Source organism: Orycteropus afer, unplaced genomic scaffold (genome assembly GCF_000298275.1).
Source record: "Orycteropus afer afer isolate SDZICR_OR568_19922 unplaced genomic scaffold, OryAfe1.0 scaffold00142, whole genome shotgun sequence".
In the NCBI taxonomy this organism is placed as follows: Eukaryota; Metazoa; Chordata; class Mammalia; order Tubulidentata; family Orycteropodidae; genus Orycteropus; species Orycteropus afer.
In genome coordinates, this window is record NW_006921729.1 from 6627721 (window position 1) to 6639800 (window position 12080).

Consider the following 12080-nt stretch of genomic DNA (forward strand, 5'->3'; position numbering starts at 1 on the left):
GGGGCTGGCGCGGGATTGGGCAGTGTTTCGTTCTGCTGTGCATGGGGTCGCTATGAGTCGGAAATGACTCGACGGCACTTAAGAACAACAACAACATCAGGCCTTTCTTCCGTGGTACCTCTAAGTGGGTTCAAACTGCCATCCTTTAAGGTTAGTAGTTAAGTGCAAACCATTTAGACCACCCAGAGTATAAAAAACAAACCAAACCTGTTGCCATCTAATCAATTCTAACTCATATCAACCCTATCAAGACAGAGTAGAACTTCCATAGAGTCTCCAAGGCTAGATATGCTTTCAGGAAGCAGGCTACAACATCTTTCTCCCATGGAATGGCTGGTGGTTTGAACTGCTGACCTTTTTGTTAGTAGCTGAGTGCTGAACCAATCTCCCTAGAATATACCTATTGCTATCAAGTCCAATTCTGACTCAGAGTGACCCTATAGGACAGAGTAGAACTGCCCCCAGAGGGTTTCCAATGCTGTATAACCTTTATGGAAGTAGACTGCCACGTCTTTCTCTCTGCCACATCTTTCTCTCATGGAACAGCTGGTGGATTTGAACCACAACCATCTGTTAGCAGCCAATGTGCCACCAGGCACTGTGCTATCAGGGCTCCTTACCCAGAGTATAGAAGGAAGAAAGGAGTTTACAGTAGCCTCATGAGCAAGAGTTTGAAGAGACCAGAAGACACACCTTGTCCCAATCAGCAGACAATTGAAAGAAAATATTTTTAATTTCTTCACAGTCTTGGTATCAGGCCCTAGTCACAACTGTAGGGGACAGGAAGTTGTGTAACACTGGAAGATTGGCTCAGAACGCCCATTTTCTTCAACTGAGTGGATTACATGTGAGAAAAGACAGATGTTCTGGGCCAGTTGAACCAGAGACAGAACGCCAGCCTTGGAAGAGACTGATGTACATGCAGTTTTCTCAGGGTGTTCCGAGACCTCTCTCCTGTTTACAATTATGTATTGGAGGTGTGGGGTGAAGGTAAATGAATATGAGGACTTTTTAACAGTTTGTGATTTTTATGTTCTCAAAGCCCTGTTTTGTCTTTGTGTATTGCTGACAGTTGTCCATCTTCAGGATCCTGAAATGTTATTGAAAACTGTCATGAAATGTCATGATATCTGGCTATTAAACATGACCATGGCTTACCTGACTGTGGCTTATTTGTGTTTTAGAGCAGAATTATTCAGTCAAGGGTCTAAACTGTCCCAGTCCCTTTTTCCTTGTGTTACTGGTCTGACCTGCTCCACCGGCTTAAAGAGTAAACATGATGGCATGGCTTTTATTTTTCACACAGGCCCCCACTTGCTCTATTATCATTAAGCCCAATAGCTTCCTCCTGAGGCTTCTCCCTTCTCTATCCTCAGTCTTAATTGTCCAAGAGCCCCAGAGCTTTTCAGTCCTGTATGATCAGCATCCTGTTGACTCTTATAGCCATAGAATGTCACCATTGAAGATGAGTCCTGCACAGTCTCACAGTTTCAGGGATGCAGTCTGTGACCTGCTTGAGCTACATCTTTTCTGCACGTTGGGTGCCAAGGTTATGGGCTGTTTAATTCCCTCTCCCATGTTCAGTCACTACTCTCCAAAGCACAACCACTGGGTCAGGTCAGGTTGACTATTCCCTTCTAGCCTCCTTAAGCCTTGGTCATCAGCCTGGATTGCTGGTGCCTTGAAGCCCAACCAGATATACCTCCTTGAAGAGCAAGAGTTGGATAACTGGTCTCTCTTTCCAGAAGGCCCCTGGGCTCCTTATTCAAACTGGTCTATCTCTTTTCCAGCCAGATCTGCACAGTGCTTAATTAAGAGTGTTCTTTTTTATGGGACCTTTTATCTGGACAAAGAAAATCTGTGGTACTGTATCGGGCACCTTAGAACTAAACTGTCACCCATTAGACTTGATTTACTTAGAACTTAGTAGAAAGTATGTTGTTGTTGTTATGTGCCGTCGAGTCAAACTCGACTCATAGCGACCCCTCCTTGGGTTTCTGAGGCAGTATCACTATGGAAGTAGGATTGCCCAACCTTCCTTCCGAGGAGTGGCTGGTGGGTTTGAACTGCCAGCCGTCTGGTTAGCAGGCAAGTGTCTTAGCCACTATGCTACCAGAGCTCCCAGTAGAAAGTACAGGGGCTATAAATACAGGTTTGAGAGTTAGTTAGACCAGGTTTGGTCCTAGGTATGTGACCTTAGGCAGTTATTTACTTCTGTGGACCTGAGTTTCCCCATCTGTCAAATGGGGATACTGATAGTACCTCCTTATGAAGGTGATAACACTTATTAAAGCACTTTGTACAGTGTTTGGCTTATTATTAACATAGTAAGTGCCAGGTTATGAACGTCCAACTTACAGACAACAGCCAACTTATGGACAACTCCTACTTGCCCTTTAATGTTATGTAAATTTGCTCTTACTTTGAAACAACTGAAGCAACCCCTATTCGCAACAAATTCATCACAATCACCTCTACTTTTTGCCCGTGCAGCTTTTAAATCATTGAAATGGCTTAGAGTCTTTTCTTTCACTAATCCAAACCCACTGCCATTGAGTCGATTCTAACTCATAATGACCCTACAGGACAGAGTACAACTGCCCCATTGGGTTTCCAAGGTTATAAATCTTTATGGAAGCAGACAGCCACATCTTTTCTTCTGCAGAGTGGCTGGAACTGCCAACCTTCTTGTTAGCAGCTGAATGCTTTAACCACTGTGTCACCAGAGCTTTCTTTGAAAGGCTAAATAAGAAGAGTATGCATCTATTCCATCTTACCTCCAAATTCAACTTAAATATGTACTTAGGAACAGCTCTTGTTCATAACAGTGGGACTGCCTATACTCAATGAATATTTATTACTACTAGTGTTCTTATTATAGTAATAATAAATCTAGGCAACCTGACCTTATGACTTTTGCTTTTGTTAGAAGATCAGAGTCTGCCTTTTGGACTATGAAGTTCAGTCTGAAGACTGTTTCCTTTTGGTTAACCCACTGTGTCTTCAGATCCACATTCAAGCCATGTTGTTTTCTGACACTGCATTAGAAGATTACATATTACTACTTTTCATTCAAACATCACCCACCTAGTGAAGTGAATAAAATTCGTTTTCTCCTTTACTCCCCATTGAGCCATATTGAGCTCCACTGAGCTAAGGCAAATTTGCTCTGAAAATTGGTTAAAGACCAATTTATCCACTTTTGAAAATGTCAGTGAACAATGGTGGAATAGGTCTGTATGAGTCAGAAGCACAGTTCAGCCTTAAGGGTAGACCTGCCAGTACCTTCGTCAGGTGCCTAGAGGGGCAGCCCTTTCTCCTGGCCCTCAGAGCTGAGTCTCTGGCTGCCCCAGGCCCTGGTGAGAGCTGGATCTCAGCTAGAGTTGCAAATGAGAATGGTCACTATTCTTTTTGATCTTGGTCCAGCAGCTTTGGGCTTCAGACTTAGGAAAGCACACATTCTTTGTGAGAGGTGGGAGAGAAGGTAGTTTGGGAAAAGGCAGGTGTACCCGCTGGAGTTGTTATTTTCTTATTCTCTCTCTTGTTTTTTGGGGTCAGTGCCATACAGGGTGTGCTGGTCGGGGGTGATCAGGTCAGCAACAAGAGGGGGGAAAGAAAGCAGGCTGAGAATAAAGAGGCCCAGGCCTCTTCAGTGCCTGTTTTCCTTCTTTCCCTCAGTTTCAACCTGTGCTTTAATCTCACTGTGACTGTCAGCCTGGACAGAGCGTGAACAATGCCTGCCCTTGTTCACCATGGTGGATGTCATGTTGGCATCCTGATCAACATTCATCAGACTCAAGGGCTGAGACTAAGAGGCTGTCCAAGTTTAAATACCATTGTACACAAGATGTTCTATCTCAACATAATGGAGAAGCTGTGATTCAGAGACTGAAGCAATATTGGGGGGGCCGGTTGGTCCCATTTAAAATAAAAAGCATTTAATAGTAGAAAGTTGGAAACCTCCTACATGCCTAGAATGAGGGAATTGGTTAAATAACTTATTCTACATATCACACTGGATGTGATGAACATATTAAAAATGGTGCTATAAGTCTATTTTACTGGCAGGGAAAGATGTTCATGATATATACTATTAAATACTGTTAAATGAGAAAAGAGCTTTGCAAAAGACTAAGTAAAAGGGGCACTGAGTTTCTGTTAATGATGATGGATTAACTGGAAAAGGATAGTGGTAATAGTTAAACAACATGATGAATGTAATAATATCTGTGGTAGTTAAGACTGTGTGTCACATCTTGGCTGGGCCATGATTTTGAATGTGCGGCAGCTAGATGTAGTTATTCCCCATGACGAGATTGAATGTGGTAGTTGCCTTTAGGGTGTGGCCCAGTAAATATGAAGACACTTTGGGAAAGGTCTCTACCTTTGTGGCATATTTTGGCCATGTTGCCTACTGATCTTGGGATTGTTCCTGAACTTGAAGCAGTGGGCTGCCATGTTGCCTGCTGATTTTGAGATCGTGCCATTTTACCTGCTGATCTTGGGTTAGTTAGCCTCAGCAGTCAGCAGCTGTATAAGTTAGAGGAAGACATCAGCTCCAGTGAGCCTGGAACAAGAGGCACAGCTGAAGCTCAAGGTCGAGGGGCCTTCACCCAGCCCCTAAAGCTGGCACTCTGAAATTGGACTTCTAGCCTAAACTGTAAGAGAAGAAATTCCTGTTTGTTAAAGCCATCCACTTGTGTATGTCTGTTATAGCAGCACTAGAGAACTGAGCGAGTGTCACTGAATTATACATGTAAAAATTGTTTAATCAGCAAATTGCAATTTAAAAAAGACAATGTATAATATTATTCTGTTGACTTAAAGATACATATCTAAACACATGTGTACACATGTACAAAGGTACACAGGCCATTTGAAAAGATGTATATAACAAAGTGTTAAAACAATAGTGGGATTTAAGGTATACTTTTCACTTTCCTTCCTTTTTTTTTCTTGCTTTTTCATTTTGTCTATTTATTTAGTTTCACTGGTTTTTCTAAATGTTATCATTGCCTATATTTATTGAGCATCTACTGATACCAGACATACAGTCTCCTACTTACTTCTGAAAGCAAATTTTCTAAAGTTGAGGGAACCTAGAGAGGTGAGACATCTTACGGGGTTGCAAAGGTGAGAATGCATCCCAGTCTGCCTGCCTCCAGAACCCACTTTTGTCTACCCTGGTATAAATTAAGCTAATCTAGTGGTAAGGAGTTCTGGTGGTGTGGTGAAGACATTCACCTGCTAACCAAAAGGTCAGCAGTTCGAACCCACCAGCTGCTCTGCAGGAGAAAGATGTGACAGTCTGCTTCTATAAAGATTTATAGCCTTGGAAACCCTATGGAGTAGTTCTATTCTGTCCTATAGGGTTGCTATGACTCGATGGCAGTGGGTTGGGTTTGAGGTTTGGAAACTAGTGGCAAAAAAATGAGAAAGGTTGCCATCCAAAAAACCTCTGGCTGCCTTGGTCTGACTCAGGGAACAACCAGATTCTGGGCTTAGGTAAGCATTGCTGATTCCAGTCCCCACAGATTGCTAATACATGCACTTTCCTAGTCGAATATGGTACAAGGCCTGGGTGGGACCATACCTTCAGGTGAAGTTCACTGTTGCCTGCCTCAAGCTGGGCAAGACTATTCAAGACTCCCAGCCTTTTCTCCTGTGTATAGCCAGCCCTGGCAACAGCTTCCTGACTATTTGTTCACATATATTTTATGAAAGCAGTGGCACTATGTCAATATTATTATTTCATTGTTGTAAAAATATATGTAACACATTTGCCAAATCAATATTTTTCATATGTACAATTCAAAGACATTAATTACCTAATATTATTTTGATTTTTCTTCCTCCTAAGGAAATTCTGAGGGCTAATACAGATATTAAGATCTCTCTCCCTTGTGAGAACTTCCTACTGCAGTTTCTTTTTGACTTTTGATTGTTTAGTCCCAAACTGTAATCCTGGATGTTTGATGGAGACTAGTGGACAGGCAAGTGACTGACCATTTCATTTCCCTTGAGACCCAGCTGGCTTCTGTCCCCTGTGTCAGTGGTCTGGATGAGGGGAGGGGAAATAGGGAAGCAGTCTTTGTAGGCAATATCCTTGGTGTACTAATCCCCAACCTTGGCTGTACATTGGAAGCTTTAAAAAATAATAATAATAATAAATGATGGCTGGGTCCACTCCTGGGTATTCTGATTTAATTAGTCTGAGGTGCATCGTTGGTGTTAGAAGTTTTTAAAGCTCCTGGGTGCTTCTAATGTGAAGCCAAAGCTGAGAACCATGCCCTAGAACAGCTGACCTTACCTTATCCCATCCTCTTCCCCTACAGTCCAAGGAGCAAAGTTGATTTGGGGAAAATAGTTTTCTTTTTTTGGCTAGCCCTACCTAAGTGAAGCAGTGTGGATTAAACTCCCAAGAGTATTTGGTATTCCCAGTGGTCACCTGGGGAAAGCTCTGAAGCCCAGCCTATTTCTGACTCTTACTTCCTCCTTTTGTCCAGTATGGAATCGTGCTGGATGCTGGATCTTCCAGAACAACAGTCTACGTGTACCAATGGCCAGCAGAGAAGGAGAATAACACTGGAGTGGTCAGTCAAACCTTCAAATGTACTGTGAGAGGTAAGGCCGAAATGTGTCTGGGAGGCCCAACGTGGGGAGTAAGGTAGATTCCTAATGTCCTTCAGAGGCCTGGAGAGGTCCTGAGAAGCTGCCTGGAGGCAGGGAATGAGCACTAGACTGGGAGTTGGAAGAAAATGAGATCTGGTGCTAGTACTGCTGTTCATCAGTGGGTGACCTTGGGCCAGTCACTTCCCTTCAACAGGCCTCAGTTTTCTCTTCTGTAAATATGGAGGAAGGCAGGGCTTGACAAGAACTGTGAATGGTCTGCGATTTTACCCTGGCAGTTTCGTGGATGCTAGGATGAAGAACAGATTCTTACTTACAGTACCAGCAGTAGCAGTAGTACTAGAGTATCAGCATTTTCTTGTGTTAATTCCCTGAGCCCCAGTTCTCACAGGGTGATGTGAATGAAGCCAGCTACCTGGTCATGCAGGAGGTTGTGTTACAAAAGTGGAACCCTGATATTAGGGAAGCTGAAACATTTCTAATTGGCAGTGAGCATGACGGCGCATAACAACAACAACATGCTTGCCTTTTGCTCTAGAAGGAGACACTTAATCTTCCAAGGCTGTTCACTGTATAAACATATTTGAAAAGATAGTCCAGACCAAAGACAATTAGTGCCTCTGCTCACAAGACATGCAGAAAAATGAGGGACCCATGGAGAATTGTTTTCCTACAGGGGGAAGAGGGGTGGACGATGCCGATGCATAAACAAATGAGCATGGCTGTGATCTAATAAATGTTTATCTATGGGCACCAAAATTTGAATTTCACATAATTTTCACATACCGCAAACTGCTACTCTTCTTTCAATTTCTTTTTTCCCCAACCATTTAAAAATGTAAAATCCACCTTGGCTCATAGGTCATACAAAACAATGGTGGTGAACAGGCTATAACTTGTGGGCCATCTACCCCTGAAATAGATCATCAGCAGCAGGTTTAATGACACCCCCCCCATGCCACCCTCTGATTATAACTCTCTTCCCCCATCCACAACATGTCCTGAATTTTATGTAACTGTTTTCTTGTTCTTCTTTATAGTTTTGTCCTTGGCATTTAGTTTTTCTCGTTTTTGAAGACAGATTCAAGCATACATTCTTCTGTAATTTCTTTGCTTTCTTACATTGGGTTTTTAAGATTCATCTACGTTGATATGAGTAACTGCAGCTCGTTCATTTTTTTCCTTGGAAATGATGAATGTTTGTATTCCACTGGTTAATAATAAGGCAGAGGATCACTTCATATGTGTATAACCGTTATGGTTTCCTATGAAACACTTGTTCATATCCTTTGCTCTGTTTTCTACTGGATTGCTTGATTTTTCTTATTGATTCATGGGAATTTCGTCTATGTTTTGAATGTGAATACTTTGCTAATATTATTATTTTTAACATCTCCTCAAAGTTTATGATTTGTTATATTTTTCTATCAAAATTTTTATGATCTTTGCCTTTTACAATTAAATGTTTAATCTACATAATCCAGGTCAGTTGGTGAGTGTGTGTATGTGTATGCCTTTTTTAAAGCCATCTTCTTGAAAGCATTATGACCTTGAAGTTGGCCTGGAGCTTCCCACACAGTGTGTTCCAAATGAGTCACAGGTACACCCTCATCCCACAGTGCAACAGGTCAATCAATGTGTAGAGCAGCCGGAAACTCTAGTCCAGTTCTCCCAGCCCAAGTAGCCTCCTTCATTTCTTTCAATAAATTACACAAATATAATTTCTTAGAGAACATGGCATTGAAAAAGTTGGTATGCAGAGTTAGCCTTTCCCATAGGGAGATTGTTGGATAACCAGGTACATTCTCATCAACTTCCCTTCCAGGGGATTTGGCCAGGAGCATGCCTACTCTGATGCAAAGGTATTGCAGGTTGGGTTCTCCAGAAACAGATGTTGAGAAGACAGAGTTTGGAATGCAAGGTAGTTATTAGGGATCCACACCTGTGGAAGGAAGGTGGCAGAAGGAATGGGAAGAAGAAGTAAACTGTAGTGCAGCCTGGACAAAGCTTTAGCCTCTTAGAGTTATCCTGCCTCAGGTTGGAATGGCCTGAAGTGGCTGAGCTGTTACATTCTTGTCACCATCAGGCACTGGACATTTGCCACTCTGGGAATAACAAGACCTTGAGCCAGGCATCTCTCTGCAGCTAAAGCAAAGCCTGAAGGAGCTGACAACTAGGACAATAAGTCTTTATTTCAAGGAGTATCTGCACAGTACATCTTTGCGCTCACCACAACAGGGGACTTGGATGTTTTCGGAGTACACTTGCATAGTTATCCACAAGACACAGGCAGCAGTAGCCTTTCTCTGACCTCCGCCAGAGATCTTAATTCTGTTCTCCTAACTTCTGAACCATTTCCTCACCTCCATGCGTGAAAAGGGATGCTTCTTTAGAAAATAGAAACTACCTGCTTGAAGACAAGAGTAGTGTAGGATAGTGATTAAGACTTCTCTTCCCTGCTGTATGAACTCTAGAAAGTTACCTAACTCGTCTGAATCTTGACCTCCTCATCTGTAAAATAGGAATGATAATAATAATACTTATGCCATAGAAATGACATAATATATGTAAAGCAGTAGAAAATTCCTGGCATCAGTAAGTGATCAGTGTTGGCTGTTATTATTCATGGAATACTATACTTCAGAATAATAACAGCCAACACTTACTGAACACTTATGTATGGGATACTATGCTTCAGGGGAGCTCCGGTAGTGTATATTGGGCAATCTACTTCCGTAGAGATACCACCTCAGAAACCCAAGGAGGGGTCACTATGAGTCAGAGTCGACTCAACAGCAGTATTTTTTTTTTTTTTAAGTACTTCAGACTCCTGCTGGATCTTCTTGCCAAACAAGATTACTCTGACCCCAACTTACAAGATCTCTTTAGACCTGGGAAAGTAATTCAGCCAGTCAGTGCTGATAGACCTATCACTGTAGGAAGAGGTGGGGCTTTTGTGGAGCAGGATCACTGGCAGTCCCTTGGGGCAAGGGGCCCTTGGCCCACCCTGGATGGCATATATGATTTCAGGGAGGGGCAGAGTCATGGACCCATACCACATCCATAAATGGATCTTCCCTTCTTTGATCACAGTAGCTTCTGGCATCCAGATATCCTCTGAGTAACCAGAAGACCTCAAAGGGCAGCTTAAATTAGAGAGTTTGAAGTTCAGCAAGTGTCATCTCCTCAAAGATAATGTGGCTTCTCCAAGGATAATTTGGGTTTCTGGTTTCTCAGTTACAAATTTCCCCAGGACTCCCCATACTTGGCCAATCTGAGGGAGTACTGAATGCCAGTTCACCCAGCATTTGTCCTGGAAGCCTAGCCCCTCAGAGGGGACTCTGGTAGGTGTCAGTTCTCACTTGATGCTGTTTCCCATAAATCACTGGACACTGCCTTTGCTGTGGGTACCTGTGCTGGTGCCCGTAGCTCTGGCTGCTTGTTGCAAAACCACGCTTGTGAGGGGAATGGCCCCTGCATGCTCCTCATCTCTTCTGCAGTACCCATGCTTGCTGTTGCCTTCTCCCACAAGAGACATTCAAGATGTTGTTTCCTTTAACCTGGTGGTTTGAAACTCTTTAAACTCCACTGGCACCTAATTTTAACTGTCCTCCACTGAGATGCCTGAAAGAATTGCTTCAGAAACCAGGCCACCATATGGGAAAAACATCCTTTGTCAATAGTCATTCACAACCCATGCTGAGACACACACTTTTTGCTTCTGGCTCATATCTTCAACCCCTTTGTCATATGTAGCAACAGCAATTTCAATTCCCTTTGGGGTTGTGGGTCCCAGTACCTCATAAGCCTGCAAGCCCTATCTTCTTTTTCCCTCCAGGGACCGTATACAAATAGGACCTCTGGTGAAACACTCAAGACACCCCATCCTTCACCATCCTATTCAATTCCTCATCAGCCCTTATCCAGGTACCATCTCTAGCAGAATATATTTTGTTTGCTGCAGACTGGACTGTATGACCCTTTTACTGAAGTGTTTTGCATGCTGGTTTTAAATTTTCATTCACTCATTTAATAAATATTTATGGGGTACCTGATATTTGCCAGAAACTGTTCTTGGTACCTGGAATTCACAAACAAGCAAAATATATAAAGCCTCTGCTCTTAGGAAATTTATGTTCTAATGAAAACACTGAAAATCCAGTTGCCAAGGAGTCGATTCTAGCTCATGGAGACTGACCCCATTTGTGTCAGAGTAGAATTATGCTCTACAGGGTTTCCAGTGGCTAGTTTTTCAGAAGTAGATTGCCAGGCATTTCTTCCAAGGCACCTGTCAGTAGATTCGAACCACCACCTTTTCAGTTAGTAGCCCAGCATTTAACCATTTATAACACCCAGGAACTCCAATGAAGAAGACAGATGGAAAATATATAAACAGGTATACAATATGTCAGATAGAAGTGGCTTGAAGAAAAAAATCAACCAGGATACAGGGATAGAGGATTCTCACACTCTTTAAATAGGATGGTCAGGAAAGGACAAAGAAGGTGATAGTTAAGCAGAGACTTAAGTGATAGGAGGAAGTAAGCCATGCAAATGACTGTGGGAAGAACACAGCCCAGAATGGAAGCTGTTCAGCATTCTCTAGGAAAAGCACAGGGTTGGTGTGGTTGCAGCAGAATGAACAAGGGAAGAAAAGTGAGAAATGAAGCTAACTGAAGCCATAGCCGGGGTCTTGTAGTGTTATAAGGGGTTTTGGCTTTACTCAAATAAATTTTTTTCAAAGTATGTTGGGAGCCATTAGAAAATTCTGAGCAGGTAAATGATGTGATATGACAAAATTCTAACAGATAATTCTGTTGATGAAGAATACATAGATTGGGGATAACCAGTAAGGGCTCTGAGCGCAGTAAAGTTGAGAGAGGACTTGATGGTGGTCTAGCCTAGGCCACTGCTTCTCAACCTGGGGTGTTTTTGCCCAACAGGGGACACTGTAATGTCTGGAGATATTTTTGACTGTCACTACCAGGGGTGGAAGTGCTATTGGCATCTAGTGGGTAGAGGCCAAAGATGCTGCTAAACATTGTACAGTACACAAGACAGCCCCTACAACAAAAAATTTTCTGGTCTAAAATGTCAGTAATGCTGAGATTGAGAAATCCTGATCTTGGGTGGTTCTGATGAAGGGGCTGAGCAGTGCACAAACCTAAAAGGTATTTTGAAGGTGTCTCTCCAGTCTTTTGAATGATTGGAAGTGAATTGTCAAGGTTGATGGTACCAAGATTTTTGGTCCGACCAATTGTATAAATGATAGTACTGTTATACTAAGAAGGTTGTGAGCAGAGCAGGGATTAAAGAATCTGGTTTTGGATATAATTCTTTTTTGTTGTTGTTGTTGTTAGGATTTGGGTGAAGATTTACAGAGTAAATTCACTTTTCATACAGCAGTTCACATATACTTTGTCTCATGTCATTGACCAAAATTTACAATG

At 42.5% G+C, this 12080-nt stretch overlaps 1 protein-coding gene across 1 annotated transcript in view; it reads left to right on the forward strand.

The window, feature by feature from the left end:
* ENTPD3 (ectonucleoside triphosphate diphosphohydrolase 3) overlaps nucleotides 1–12080 on the forward strand; it is a 58856-nt gene that overhangs the window by 10075 nt on the left and 36701 nt on the right. The window contains exon 3 of the mRNA XM_007945739.2: nucleotides 6507–6624. Coding sequence (XP_007943930.1) covers nucleotides 6507–6624 — 118 coding nt within the window. The remainder of the gene's footprint in view (nucleotides 1–6506; nucleotides 6625–12080) is intronic.